At 38.2% G+C, this 16231-nt stretch overlaps 1 protein-coding gene across 1 annotated transcript; it reads right to left on the reverse strand.

The window, feature by feature from the left end:
* Nucleotides 1–1031: 1031 nt before the first annotated feature.
* On the reverse strand, nucleotides 1032–13321 carry zmp:0000000881. The gene is made up of 5 exons (XM_002665035.8): nucleotides 13270–13321; nucleotides 10635–10780; nucleotides 10415–10553; nucleotides 8458–8565; nucleotides 1032–3129 (listed from the first exon to the last, which is right to left on the reverse strand). The coding sequence occupies exons 2-5, from the start codon at nucleotides 10778–10780 to the stop codon at nucleotides 2329–2331; spliced, it is 1194 nt and encodes a 397-aa protein (XP_002665081.2). The 5' UTR covers nucleotides 13270–13321; the 3' UTR covers nucleotides 1032–2328.
* Between the last annotated feature and the right edge of the window lie 2910 nt (nucleotides 13322–16231).

Genomic DNA, 16231 nt, shown 5'->3' on the forward strand with positions numbered 1-16231 from the left:
AGTTTCTGATTGGCTAATTGACAACATTTGAGTTATTTGGAGGCACAACTGTAGAATAGTATTTAAAGAAACCCTCAAACACACTGCTTCCTTGTTTGACGTGATGGGAAAATCAACAAGCCAGAATCAACAAAAAAGCCAGATTAAAGTTTGCTAAATTACACTGGGAAATAGAATAATTGTTGGAGACATGTCCTGTGGTATGATGGAACTAAGATTGAACTGTTTGGCCATAATGACCAGTGTTACATTTGGAGGACAAAGGGGAAAGCTTACAAGCCTAGGAACACCATCCCAACTGTGAAGTATGGGGGCGGCAGCATCATGTTGTGGGGCTGTTTTGCTGCAGGAGGGACTGGTCCACTTAACAGCATAGATGGCATCATGAAGAAAGAACATTATGTAGAAATACTGAAGCAACATCTAAAGACATCAGCCAGGAAATTAAAACTTGGCCACAAATGGGTCTTTCAAATGAACCATGACCCTAAGCATACTGCCAATTTGTTTGGAGTGGCCATCACAAAGACTTGATGTCAATCCTACAGAAAATTTGTGGGCAGAGTTGAAAAAGCTTGTGCGCGCAAGACAGCCTACAAATCTGACTCAGTTACACCAGTTCTGTCAGAAGACATGGGCCAAAATTCCTTAGAACTATTGTGAGTAGTTTGTAGAAGGATAACCCAAAACATTTGACCAAAGTTATACAGTTAAAAAGCAAAGCTAAAAAAATACCAAGGATATGATTATGACTGAATATATCAACTTTTGACTTTCTAGAATTTAATAAAAAAATCTTAAAAACAAATTTTCTCATTATTCTGGAATTTGGCAAATGTAAATGATTTAAGTAATCATAACGGATCTAAACAATAAACGTTCAATATGATTTACCATCAGACATGTTTTAAAAAAAATGGTTATGTTCCTTTTTTAGAGTGTATGTAAACTTAGTTTCAACTGTATGTGCTTTATGTGCATTTTAATAATCCTAAAGGGAAAAAAGTCACAAAATGACAATAGTCAACATAGGGCTGGGCAATAAAATCGGCATGAATATTTATTGACTGAAAACCATCAATATCAATTTAAAAAAAGATTTGGTATTTAGTTTCGGTATGAAGCGCTATAGTTTTATGAAAATGTGGCTGCTGAGCACACGCCTTGAAAGCAATGCCAATAAGCTTAGAGTGTAAGTGTCATTTCCACACTGTAAAACCCAAAAAGTTAAGGTAACTCAAACCATTTGAGGAAACCGATTGCAACAAACCATTTAAGTTCAAAAACTAATCCTAATGAGTACTGTGAACTTAATCCATTTAAGTAAATGAAGCAATTTGACCACAGTAAAATCTAATAAATTAAGAAAACTCAAACTGAGTACTGAAAAACTAAATAAATTAAGTCAACTTGAACCAATTGAGGAAACCAATTGCAACAAGGATGTCGCCAGAGTGGCTTTTTGGTTTCTTTTCTTGTGCATCCCAGCCTCTAGCTCCACATCTGAAAGATTTTTTAGCATAGGGGATGATATAGTCATCCAACTTCACGATTTTTAATGTTCAAATGCATTGATGGTCGGTTCCTTTACTCGAAAGCTCAGATTTGATTATAATTTGTGTTGTTTACGGAGTCAACAGAATCAAGAGTCTCTTTAACAGTTATTTTTGTTTTATTATAAAGAGATCAGATATTTTTGTTTAAATATTTTAGTTTTTGACTAATAAATCAATTTGCCTTAGTAATGTTGGTGAATTAAAGTGGTTTATTAATTAATTATCAACATCGAATGATATGAAACATGATAACCCAATTCACACGGGGCGTCAGCAACAAAACTTCCCATTTACTTTGAATGGATGAGTTGCCGAACTGCATTGTGGATCTGTCGGCGCTACTTCAGAAGCGTTGCTCGCGGCAGAAGTTGGGAGTTGCTCAACTTTTCAAGCGCCGACGAAAACATCAGCCAATCAGATCGCTGTATGCAAATACACCAGCTCAGACAGTGGCCTATTTTCATTGGCTGACGCTGCTATGACAATCGCGTCAGCCCCAGCTTCAGACACGCCCTCTGTCAAGCGTTGACGCTGAAGCCCCGTGTGAATGGGATGCAAGTCAACATTTAAAGTGAATCAAAACCTTTCATCAACATGAAACAGTCCTAAAACTGTTGAACAGCACCCATTTTTTGTCTTAGGACATTTCTGAAAATCTTTTAAAACTACAAATCCAAAAATGAACCAACCAGAACACAATGTGGAGTTTTTTTTAAAGCACCACCACTGTAAAATATGTACTGTACAGCCACCTTTTTCAGGAACACAAACTCTATTTAGTTATTTGTACTTTCTCATATTTGACGATTTTTCCTCCCTTCGTGACGATCTCTTTATATTCTAGGGCTCCTTTCTCCTCATTGTAGCGCTCCTGAGTCACTTTTCCAGTTTCTGGGAGAGGACATGGAAAGGACATCAGTGAGAACTGCTTGTTTAACGCCTCATTTTTACCCGGGACCAATGCCTTTCCAAAATCTCTCTGCTGAGGTGGGTCCTGCCGATAATACAAATTAGGTTTATTTAACTCCATCTTAGGAGGAAGAGGACTCCACTTCTGATTTGCCATTGGGATCTCTCTTGGAATGTCTCTAGTAATATCTCTAGTAAAATCTCTTGTAATATCTCTTGGGATCTCTCTTGTAATGTCTTTTGGGATGTCTCTTGTAATGTCTCTTGGGATGTCTCTTGTAATGTCTTTAGGTCTGCCGTCTATTTGTTGAATGGCTCCAGCTCTCCTGATTTCTGCAATGACTCCAGCCATAGAAGCTCTGTAGTTGGGGTTGACTTCCGCCATCCTGGACACTGGAGTACAGTATGGCTGGTCTTTGAGGGTTTCACGAATTTTGAGGACTGACACAGATTGGGTGGGCAATCTGATCCTGGCGCAGAGTTCAGCTATGATTTTGCCCATGGCCCAAACGTCTGAGCGCTTGTCACGCACTCCGTTCAACTGCAGGATCTCTGGAGCTGAGTACGCTTCGTTCCCCAAGTTTACTGCGGATGAGAGTCCATTGCGGGAGAATTTCGCCAGTCCCAAATCAATGATCACAGCACGGTGAGTTTGATGTTCCACCTAAATAAAAAAGATAGAGATTTTTTACAGAGAGGGAAAAATCTAATCAAATAATTATGTATGTGTTCATTTATTTATTTAAACATTCATTTTCTTCGGTTTAGTCTCATATTTATCAGAGGTGGCCACAGCAGAATGAACCGCCAGCTATGCCAGCATATGTTTTAGGCAGTGGATGCCCTTCCACCCGCAACCAGGTACTGGGAAACACCCATACACACTCATTCACACACACACACACACACACACACACACACACACACACACACACACACACACACACACACACACACACACACACACACCAACTCCACACAGAAATGCCAACTGGCACAGCCAGGAATTGAGCCAGCAACCTTCTTCCTATGAGGTGACAGTGCTAACCACTGAGCCATCATGCCTCCTTATTTATTTATTTATTTATTTATTTATTTATTTATTTATTTATTTATTTGTTCATTAATTCATTTATTTATTTATTTATTTGTTTGTTTATTTATTAATTAATTAATTTATTTATTTATTAGTTTGCTTTTTGTTTGTTTGGTTGTTTGTTTATTTGTTTGTTTGATTTTTTGTTGGTTTGTTTGCTTGGTTGGTTACACTATTTAAATAACAATTCATATTATCTGCATGGCTTTTTGCCTGCCTATTATTAGGATATTATGCTATTAGGATATTATGCTATTATTATAATAACATGCTATTATTTTACATCCCTAATCCTACCTACAACCTAAATCAATTTACTGATCATTTAGCTAAAGGACTTTTTATTTTATTTTTTTATTTGAATTGAAGTATTTATTAATTTCACGGTGATGTGGAGTTTACATGCAGAGACATTGGATACCAAATCTACAAAGGTCACAGATTGAATTTACATGAATTTACAGTAAACACTGTGCTTTTTTCTGTGTGCAAAACATCTAAGACCTAAATGAACACAGTCCTAATACCTAAATGAAATTAAAGCTCTTTATAATAAATGTATTCCCTAAATATAATGGTTTCAAAAGGGAGATTTTGTAGCAATGCCATAGAAAAGGTATTTTAGTTTGCTCAAAGAATGTTTTAGTGAAGAGATCTTGGCAGAACCATTTTTCATGGTGTGAGAAACATTTGAATAATTCGAATGTAATGAAAAGGAATTCAATGTTTTTGTTTAAATAAAAGCTTCTACAATCTTAAAAACAAAACATCCATAGAACATTTATATTTTACAAAATATTCTGTATATGTACAGTACATGTATGAATTATTATTCCCCCTTTGTTTGTGTTTTTATTTTTTAAATATTTCCCAAACAACGTTTAACAAAGAAACACATCTTCACAGTATGTCTGATAATATTTTTTCTTTAGGAAAAAGTCTTATTTGTTTTATTTTTATTAGAATAAAAGTAGTTATTAATTTTTTAAACACCATTTTAAGGACAAAATTATTAACCCCTTGAAGCTATATTTTTTTCCGATAGTCTACGGAACAAACCATTGTTATACAATAATTTGTCTAATTACTCTAACCTGCACAGTTAACCTAATTAACCTAGTTAAGCCTTTAAATGTCACTTTAAGCTTTATAAAAGTTACTTAAAAAATATAAATCATCATGAATATGTCATCATGGCAAAGATAAAATAAATCAGTTATTTGTAAATCAGTAAAGTAAATCAGTTATTAGAAATGAGTTATTAAAACTATTATGATTAGAAAGGTGTTAAAAAAACTGCTCTCCATTAAAAAAAAATGGGAAAATATGAACAGGGGGCTAATAATTCAGGGGGCTAATAATTCTGACTTCAACTGTACATATTTATATTTGGTTAGACCTCAATCAAAATCTAAACATTTGCTTCAGCGTTTGGAGTGTTGGCCCCTCTCTGTTGATGTCAGATTGATGGCTTCAGCTACAACATTCTTAAAGTATTGACTTATTCTCAAATAAACTAACCATATTGATTTCGTTAGCTCACATTACTAGTTTTGTGGTGAACAATTAATCTATGCATTTTATCAAAAAAAAAAAAGTTTGCCCTTGTGATCTTTAATTGAAATCTGAATATGCACTTCCTATTTTTTCAGTTAAATGCTCAGTTTACGTCTGTCTGAGGTATTAAGTATGTTAGTCACGCCCCTCCAACTTTCAGTTTTGAAAACAAACATAAATGGTGTGGAGGAGGTGTCTGTTAGATTGTAATAACTCTCCCCTTTTTTCTGATCTTTCTGAATTAAATACCCACTTTACTACATCAAACATCTAGTAGAAATAACAAGCAACGCCCACTGTTTGCTCATTGAATATTCTGTTTCTCTAGGAACTGCGTTACAATACCAAAAAAAAAATTAAAGCTGCAAGCAGCAAACTTCCTCTTGTCAGCAGGTGGCTCTATGACTGTGACTCAAGATTTGCATGTAGATGCCTTTGGTAGAAGAATCTTATCAACCATTTGAATTTTTAGCCAGATCGGACATTGTTTAGCTGAGTTATATGTAATTTTCTGTTGCCAGCAGGTGGCGCTATGACTGTGACTCAACATTGGCATGTAGATGTCTTCAGAAGAGGATTTTAATCAACCATGTAAATTTTCAGGCTGGTCAGACTTTGTGTGGCTGAGTTATTAGCCAAACTATCTTCTGCCAGCACATGGCGCCATGACTGACTCAATATTGTTATGTGGATGTGTTCAGGAGAGGACTTTTATCAACCATGTGAAGTTTCACGCAGATCAGAGATTGTGTGGCCGAGTTACAAGCCAAACTACCTTCTGCCAGCAGGTGGCGCTATGACAGACTCAATATTGATATGTGGATGTGTTAAGGAGAGGAATATGATCAACCTTGTGAAGGTTCAGGCAGATCGGACATTTTGTGGTTGAGTTATAATCATTTCCTGTTCCATGGCGAAGCGTTGAGGTTTGTCATGCCGCCACGGACAGGCCCCTCTGCAAAATCTCTAGATCTTTACAATATATCATCGCCAGAGCTTTCAAATAACATCACTCAAATTTGGTGCTGATATAATAAAGTTTGCGGAAGGAGTATATTACAATGTAAAACATGTCATTTCCTGTGGCCAGCAGGTGGCGCTATAACTCTATCTGGATATCAGCATATAAACGTATTCAGGTCCGGACTGTTATCAAATGTGTAAATTTTGAGGCAGATCTGATAATGCATGCCTGAGTTAAAACGACTTCCTGTTTTGTGGCGAATCGTCAAAGTTTGCAAGGCCGCCACGGACACGCCCATCGATGAAAACTCTAAAGCTTCGCAATTTAACATCGCCAAGGCCTTTAGATGACAAAACCAAATTTTGGTGTTGATCGGATAAAATCCCTAGGAGGAGTTTGTTAAAATACAACGCCTGGAAATGGCAAAAACGCCACTTATTTGCCGCAGGAAGTTAAAAAAAACCGACTTCCTGTTGGGTTTGAGATATGGCTCCAAGAGACTTTTTTGTATGTTTTGGCGTGTTTGAGGTGTGTGCCAATTTTCGTGCATGTGCGTGATTCGTATATCAGGGGCTCGTCCGATTAAGTTTGGTAGGTGGCGCTGTCGAGTCATTTAGCCACGCCCACTTCAATATTGTTATGAAGATGTGTTCAGGAGAGGACTTTTATCAACCTTGTGAAGGTTCAGGCTGATCGGACATTGTGTGGTTGCGTTATAAGGACTTCCTGTTCCATGGCGAAGCGTTGAGGCTTGTCATGCCGCCACGGACACGCCCCTCTGCGAAAACTCTAGATCTTCACAATATATCATCGCTAGAGCTTTCAGATGACACCACCCAAATTTGGTGCTGATACGATAAAATTTGTGAGAGGAGTTTGTTACACTGTAAATCATGTCATTTCCTGTGGCCAGCAGGTGGCGCTATAACTGTATCTGGATATCGGCATGTAAACGTGTTCAGGTCAGGACTCTTATCAAGCGTGTCATTTTTGAGGCAGATCGTATAATGCATGCCTGAGTTATAATGACTTCCTGTTTCGTGGCGAATCGTCAAAGTTTGCGAGGCCGCCACGGACACGCCCATCGATGAAAACTCTAAAGCTTCGCAATTTAACATCGCCAAGGCCTTTAGATGACAAAACCAAATTTTGGTGTTGATTGGATAAAATCCCTAGGAGGAGTTCGTTAAAATACAACGCCTGGAAATGGCAAAATCGCTACTTTTTCGCTGCAGGAAGTCAAAAATATCCGACTTCCTGTTGGGTTTGAGATATGGCTCCAAGAGACTTTTTTGTATGTTTTGGCATGTTTGAGGTGTGTGCCAATTTTCGTGCATGTGCGTGATTCGTGGGTCGGGGGCTCGTCCGTTTAAATTTTCTAGGTGGCGCTGTCGAGTCATTTTGCCACGCCCCTTTCCGAGACCCATAACAAACGTAAATTTTCGCCACTTCTGAGGCGTGTGCAAAGTTGCGTGAGTTTTCGGGCATGTTTAGCCCCTCAAAACCGCGATTCATTCCGCGGAAGAAGAAGAATAATAAGAAACGGAGCAATTCCAATAGGGCCTTGCACCGTTCGGTGCTCGGTCCCTAAAAAACAAAAAAAAAAAACGGTTGCAGTTTCTGGTTCATGTGGACTTTAACCACATTCCTGATATTGTTAGTTTGCTATGAGCATCACAAAAATAAAGCTCCGCCACCTACATAGTATTTTGTTTCAGTTGGAAATACTTCAATGTACTGAGATAAAAGTCTCAGCAACTTTCAGTTCATGTGAACTTTAAGAAAGAAATAGGCTGCGTCTGAAACCGCATACTTCAATACTATACAGTAAGCTAAAAACAGTATGCGAGCCGAGTAGTACGTCGGAATTCATAGAATTCGAAAATCAGTATGCGAGAGGTACCCGGATGACTTACTACTTCCGGGAGATTCTGAAGTGCGCTGCACTATCCCATGATGCCCCATGAGAGAATTCATAAATGGGAGTGAAGCGACGCAACTGACGCAGGTACAGTAGGTCACATGATGATGACAAAATGCCGGATGTAGTACGTCCGAATTCCATTTATGCTGCTCACATTTATACTGTATAGAACGCACTTTTCTAACTGCCGAGTAGTATGTTTAAATTCAAATGCAGTACCTACTAAGTAGGCGGTTTCGGAAGCAGCCATGGTTATTTTTAAGAAATATTCACTAAAAGATTATGTAAGGAACCCAAAGTGGTTCTTACATGTCAACGATGCAAAAATTGTATCCCCAAACGTTCATCAACAAACCAATGAATGAGAATTGCAATGAAAAGGTAGCCACTGAGCTAAAACTACTTCTTTAGTAATTCTTGGCCCCATGAGGAACATTTGTATCTCGCTCACCATGACGTTATCAGGTTTGAGGTCCTGATGGACGATGTCTTTACTATGCAGATGAAGCAAACCTTCACACATACCAGTGATGATTGTAGCTCTCACAGCCGGAGTCAGCTGAAAGAGACACACACACACACACACACATGAGAATATTGCTCACTTTGGTTCATTTTGTCCATTAATACATAATCATTTTTTTATTCAGTTGTTTAAGATATTAGGAGTCAAAAATACAAATGTTGTCATCAATTACTCATCCTCATGAGTGTAGTGTTCTACTGTGACCAATAGATGGCTGCAGTGGCATGTAATAAGCATGTACGAGATGGGAGGGAGCAGGAATTTAGCCTCAGTGCTCTGTACAGTCAGACAACATTATTTAGGGTTCTATGACTCTTCATTTCACCTTCACTATCCATCCATCCTGAGGTGGTTCAACTTCAAAACCACCATATTTTTTGTTGGCATTGATTCAGGAAAGTGCTAGTGTCTGTTTTTTTGTGTGTGTTTTCTCTGTCTTCCTCTTGTGTCTAGGTATTTGTATGCAGTTTCACCTGTTATCAATTCCCTTGTTTCCCCGTCCCCGTTACTCTCACCAGTTCTTCCTGATTATTTGGCTATTTAGTCTCCCCTTCTCCCTCGTTCTGTGCTTGATAATTGTTCTTGTGTCTGAGAGTTACACGTGTTACCTGTCCTTCCTGATCAGAAGATTATACCTCTTGTATTTCATCTCGTCCAGTCCTGTTTTGTCTCTACCCACTTGTTGTTCGATCATCTGTGCACTGGCTTACCTCTGCTCTACCCACAGTCCACACTTGAGTGAAGTCTCTCCACCATCTCGGCTTCCTGAGGTCTGTTTCTACATTTTCGATTGTTTAACCTAGAGGGTCTTTTCGTTTGACCAGTCCATCATCGTCCAGAGGAGGGCTGATCACTGACTGCCTGTGTTCTCTATTATATTTTTTGAGTGACTTTCTCCTACTGCATTTTAAGAACAGAGCTTTTGATTCACTTCTTTTAAATAAATCCTCTTGAACTTGGGTCTCCTTTATACTCTGACAGCTAGAAACATTCCTTACAGATTTTGCTCCGTTATGGCCAGATGCATCACACAGTTACTGCGTATTTGCTGTCTTCATGCTGAGAATCTCCTGTCCCAACACATCTCAAAGGAGCTCTGTTGGATTGAGATCTAGTCATCGTGGAGGATGTTTGACACCGGTTTGAGATGATTTCAGTGACAAAGCACATTATCCTGCTGAAAGAAGTCATCACAACATGGGATCACTGTGGTCATAAAGACAAGGACAAGGCTAGCAACTATATATTTCCGGACTATTCTTTGTAACCTCTTCAAATGGCTGTGTGTGGAGTAGATCACTCAGCTCATCTGGTACTAACAAGCACTTAAATCTTCTTTCCTCTAACTTCTGACACTCAAGCCTAGCTCTTCATGTAGCCTAACACTTGCTTTTCAGATTTGCACAACATTTGCAAAACGATTCACATTTACACTTCTGTGAAGCTTGTTAAAAATGCTGCATTACGCATGCCAGGTCATTATTCTGTTTGCTCAGGTTTGCCTTTAATCTACACTCCCCTAATCATGACCATGCATGCATAAGACATTATTGTTTTTAAAGACTCATTTTCAGGTGTTTACATGGACACGACATTGACGGTATTTTCTAAAATACTTCTACTTGGTAACCTGTTTTCAGATTTATGCATTGTCAGTCCCAAAAAAGCATCATATTGCATAATTGGGCAGATTGTCTAGACAACATCGAATTCAGGTTTGACCCATGGGTGAGTAAAGGAAGACAGAACAATCATTGTTCAGCAGTAAGGATGTCAAAAGTATCGAATACGGTACAAATCGTACTAAATTTAAATAATTTTTTTTTAAAAGCCGAACTCAAAACTTTTGGCAGCCCTATTCAGCAGTTTCTGTCATGTTTACCTGTATTTTAGAAAGCTGTACTTTGAAGATGGTCGTCTCAAGGTCTTCCCCAAAGATGAACTCTAAAGGAATGTTCCACTTGGAGTCTTTCAGCCAAGGATCGCCGAGAAGCTTCAATATGTTTGGATGCCGAGCATTACTGGTGTGAGGAAGAAATTTTTTTTTTCATGTGTTTAAGCTCAGCAGTTAAATCAGAAAATTATTAGACATGTGCACTTACTGATATACTCTGCATTCTCTATCCAGCTGTTGTTTGCTGATGAGGCCCAGAGGAACTCTCTTGAGAGCAGCCCATGCGTCTCCATATTTCTCCTTGTATATTTTCCCAAAGCAGCCTGCAGCTAGTGTTTGTGTGGAGTACGCCATCTATTGAGGAGTTCACAGCAGAATGACAAACTGTACATCCTACTAACAAACAATCCTACTAATGAAAACATATGTCCGTCTGTCTGTCTGTCTATCCATCCATCCATCCATTCATTTATTCATCCATCCATCCATCCTTCCATCCATCCATCCATTTAAATATCGTATCCATTCATCCATCTATCTATTCATCTAAATACCCATCCATCCATACATATATCCATCTTTCCATCCATCCATCCATACATCTGAACATTGTATCCATCCATTCATCTATCCATCCATCCATCTATCCATCCATCCATCTATACATATATCAATTTATCCATTCATCTATCTAAATATTGCATCCATTCATCCATCTAAATATTGTATCGTATCCATCTATCCATTCATCTATCCATTCATCTAAATATTGTATCCATCCATCCTTCCATCCATCCCTCTAAATATTGTATTGTATCCATCCATCCATCCATCCATCCATCCATCCATCCATCCATCCATCCATCCATACATCCATCCATCCATCCATACATCCATCCATCCATCCATACATACATACATACATACATATATCATCTATTCATACATATATCCATCTATCATCATCCATCCATCCATCCATCCATCCTTCCATCCATCCATCCATCCATCCATCCAAATATCGCATCCATCCATCCATCCATCCATCCATCCATCCATCCATCTAAATATCATACCCATCCATCCATCCATCCATCCATCCATCCATCCATCTATCTAAATATCATACCCATCCATCCATCCATCCATCCATCCATCCATCCATCCATCCATCCATCCATCCATCCATCCATCCATCCATCCATCCATCCATCTATCTAAATATCATATCCATCCATCCATTCATATACCCATCCATCCATACATATATCCATCTTTCCATCCATCCATCCATCTATACATCTAAATATTGTATCCATCAATCCATCCATCCATCCATCCATCCATCCATCCATCCATCCATCCATCCATCCATCCATCCATCCATCCATCTAAATATCACATCCATCTATCCATCCATCCATTCATATACCCATCCATCCATACATATATCCATCTTTCCATCCATACATCTGAATATTGTATCCATCCATCCATCTATACATATATCCATCTATCCATCCTCCTAAAATATTGTATCCATCCATCCCTCCTTCCATCCATCCATCCATCACTAAATTACTAAATTGGCTTACTAAATTGTTTAAGGTAAGTGGTTGCAAACAATTCATATGGGCTGAATTTAGACAAACAAATGCAATATAATAATGTTTAACCTAATTTGTCTAAATACAGCCCATATAAATAGTTTGTAACCACTTACCTAAAATAATAGTAAATTCAATTAATCATTTTTTTCAGTGAGTGTGAAAGCATTAAAAGTGTCCAAAAAGGCACAAAATCATTACACACAACAACCAAGAGACAGTTTAGACTGACGTCACTGATGAGAAGATGAAGAATGCACTACAGAATGTTACATTTTCATATATTCTATCAATAAAATGTGTTCTCAAGTTAAATTAGTCACACATTTTTTTATTTTATTTATTTATGGTCCATGACTGTCAAATACTGTAATTTTGATTTAGAAAGAAATGTAAGGACACTAATGTAAGTTAATTATTTTTTTTTATTTGCAGGATATGAGGTGGAATAACATTCACAACGTAAGAACCACTCGAGCATTCAGTGTAATTAGAACAGATTTATTTTCTCTTGTACTATATATTTTTTTCCAAGTAATGGTACTTTTTTTAAGTATAATTTTCAGTACTCTTTCCACCCCCTGCTACTAAAATGGGCCATCATCAGGTGTGTTTACAGGAAATCCTCTGCTCATGTTAACTCGTGAACATATTTTTCGAAATAGTCATAAAGCCATAAAAGCCTACAGTGTTTCTTTAAACTACCAGACATTCCTCTACCAGATCATAAAGATGAACGCTAACCTTCAGATATGTTGTAGAAAAACTTGATTTTACAGCTAAAACAGTCATTAGCACAAATCTGTTGACACACAGATATTTTCAAGAATGCCTTTAGGCAAAAACCTGCTTGAATTAAGCCTGCATGTACTTGCTAATAGGAAAATGCAGTCAGACTGGATCTGGATTATAATCACTCTTTCATACACATGAATAAATTTAAGTCATTTACACTAAAGTTAAAGGATGAATTTTCGATGGCGCAATTTCTACTCAACCCAAACTGGACATAAAGTAGTTTTAGCATGTTTCAGCCTCTTATAGTGTTATGATTTTCTCATAATATGACAATTACATACAAAGTAAGAGGTTCTGCTAAAGCTTAAACCTCACATAAAACACAAGAAACTCTAATGACAACCATGTCAGCGTTATCAGAATTATGTTAAAATCACTGTCCTCCATAGCACAACAAAATAAGTAGAGTTTGGTTCACTAGTTACTATGTTTTCTTACCTGTTTTTGTAGGTTGTGATCCTGATGGCAGCAGATGTGCTCAAATAAAGCTGGAAGAGAAGTTTTCCTGCTAATTACCTTCCTTCTTTCACCACACCCTCATTTCAACACTGAAAGGACAGCTGGAGATGCACAGCCAGTCAGATAAGGTATTAAAGTAGCTGACAAACAATGTTAACTTTCTGAAGAAATGTTATATAAATCCTGAGTGATGAATATGGTGAGTATTAAGAGAAATTCCCGGTTTCCTCTTTAAGACGAGATAGTATATTTAGCAAAGGCATTTTTAAATTCAAAGGAGAAAGGTGACTGTATTTCTCCTGTATTTCCTCATTTATTTGTTCGTACACAAGGGATTTCTGTAAACTTGTTACAATAGTTTTTTATGGTTGAACTAAACGTTGCATCATCTTGGAAAAAGAAGCAGCAAGACTGACATGTCAGAACAAGACGATGTTATGCAAGGGCAGAGAATACTCAGAGATCATCTCCAAACTGTGACAGTAGGAATATTTATGCTGTTTTTTTTTTTTTTTTTAACCCAGGCTCATTCTGAAAACGCACCCCAATATACAGTTCTGGAGAGTGCCAAATACCTCCAATGAGGTACTTTTTTTTTTTTGCAGTTTTTGTTTTGCAAATCCACCAGAAGCTGCTGTGTACGCTTTTTGAGATCACAAATTTTTCTCGTAAATGCCATTTGCACCTGCTGTTCTTGCGTAAATCCACTAGAGGCTGCTGTCGACTGACTGACTGACTCACTCACTGTTTGACTGAACCACCCTTCTCCTTCCCTATACTTAACCGATAGTGTTTGAAAAAGAACCGATTGACCCATCCACCCACTTCCCTACACCCAACCAATAGTGTTTTTAAATGCACCGATTGACCCACTGACCCATCCACTTCCCTATACGCATGCCATAGTGTTTTTAAATGCACCGACTGAACCACCCACTTCGCTATAACCAACCAATAGTGTTTTTAAATGCACCGATTAACCCACCCACCCACGTCCCTATACCCAACCAATAGTGTTTTTAAATGCACCCATTAACCAACCCACCCACGTCCCTATACCCAACCAATAGTGTTTTTAAATGCACCCATTAACCAACCCACCCACGTCCCTATACCCAACCAATAGTGTTTTTAAATGCACCGATTAACCAACCCACCCACTTTCCTATACCCAACCAATAGTGTTTTTAAATGCACCGATTAACCCGCCCATCCACTTCCCTATACCCAACCAATGGTGTTTTTAAATGCACAGATTGACCCGCCCATTTATTTCCCTATATCCAACCAATAGTGTTTTTAAATGCACCGATTGACCCACCCACTTAGCTATAACCAACCAATATTGTTTTTAAATGCACGGATTAATCCAACCACCCACGTCCCTATACCCAACCAATAGTGTTTTTAAATGCACCGATTAACCAACCCACCCACTTTCCTATACCCAACCAATAGTGTTTTTAAATGCACCGATTGACTCGTCCATCCATTTCCCTATACCCAACCAGCAGTGTTTTTAAACGCACCGATTGACCCGCCCATTTATTTCCCTATACCCAACCAATAGTGTTTCTAAATGCACCGATTAACACACCCACCCACCAGCCCACGTCCCTATACCCAACCAATGGTGTTTTTAAATGCACCCAGTTTCCTATACCCAACCAATAGTGTTTTTAAATGCACCGATTGACCCGCCCATCCATTTCACTATACCCAACCAATAGTGTTTTTAAATGCACAGATTGACCCACCCACCCACTTCCTTATAGCCAACTTAAGCTGCGGTCACATTAGAGTTTGAGCTTGCAAAATTCTGTCGTGTGGCGCTGCTAAAAGGGGCGGGATTAAACAAGGTTTTTAGACATTTTAAAAAGCCAGTGATTGCTCCATGTTTTAAATAACTTTTCAGAGATGTCTTGTTTTGATCCTCGATTGGTCTCACGCAGTCAAGTGTTGAGAATTCGCAGGTCAGAATTCACCAAGCTTGAACATTGCAACGCAGCAACCTGCGAAACTTAACGCATGACCCCGCGTTTCCGGTCTGACGCATTCGTGTGCATATGAATGGAAGTCCATGGCAGGAAAAGCCCAGTGTAACCCCAGCTTAATAGTGTTTTTAAACTCACCAATTGACCAGCCCATCCATTTCCCTATACCCAACCAATAGTGTTTTTACAGTTTTTCTCAGTAGCTTTGATGCGTTTCTCACAACACTAGTGCATTTCTGTACAACAGTTAATGCATTTCTCAAAACAATTAGTACAAACTGCAAAACCTAGACGATAACCTGCAAAAGCGTGTCAAGGTAAGAAAGAGTATTATTATTATACGTTTGCTATGGAAGCATTCGGATTAATGTAAACAGAAAGACCGCCACTCCAAATACGGAAGCAAATGCTCTGATTTTCATTGAAGATATTTTTAGAATCTAGTTTTCAGTGGATTAATTTGCACAGATTTATTATTCACCTCATGCGCGTTTCCCAGTTCTGGGTTGCGGCTGGAAGGGCATCCGCTGCATAAAACATATGCTGGAATAGTTGGCAGTTCATTCCGCTGTGGCAGCCTTTTATAAATCAGAGACTAAGCTGAAGGAAATTTGATGAATGAGCTAACAAAATAAACTTAGTAAATTTAGATTTTAAGCGGACTTTAAGCAAAAGTAAAGGTATAAAGATATACTCCAAAATGTATAAATTACTAAAGAAAGCTATACAGTAACGCACATTTTGTTATTGTTTAGTTCTCTGTGTAACAGTCAAAACACCTGCTCATTAGTGTGGTCAGTGAATGCATTGAAATGGTTAATCACATCAATTAAGTATTTTTTCAAAGCATTATCCTCTCAGTTAATGTGAAGTTGTATTAAATGTGCTAGTGAACTTTGACATACACGGCAGTATGAAAGAGAATGTAGATCAACCAGTGATAAACC

Source organism: Danio rerio, chromosome 16, assembly GCF_049306965.1.
Source record: "Danio rerio strain Tuebingen ecotype United States chromosome 16, GRCz12tu, whole genome shotgun sequence".
Lineage (NCBI taxonomy): Eukaryota > Metazoa > Chordata > Actinopteri > Cypriniformes > Danionidae > Danio > Danio rerio.

Coding starts and splice junctions, on each gene's coding strand:
- zmp:0000000881 (XM_002665035.8), bottom strand. CDS start 10,780: ATGGCGTACTCCACACAAACACTAGCTGCAGGCTGCTTTGGGAAAATA. Junction 10,554..10,634: donor AGAGAATGCAGAGTATATCA/GTAAGTGCACAT, acceptor TCCTCACACCAG/TAATGCTCGGCATCCAAACA. Junction 3,130..8,457: donor TCAAACCTGATAACGTCATG/GTGAGCGAGATA, acceptor TTTTTTATTTAG/GTGGAACATCAAACTCACCG.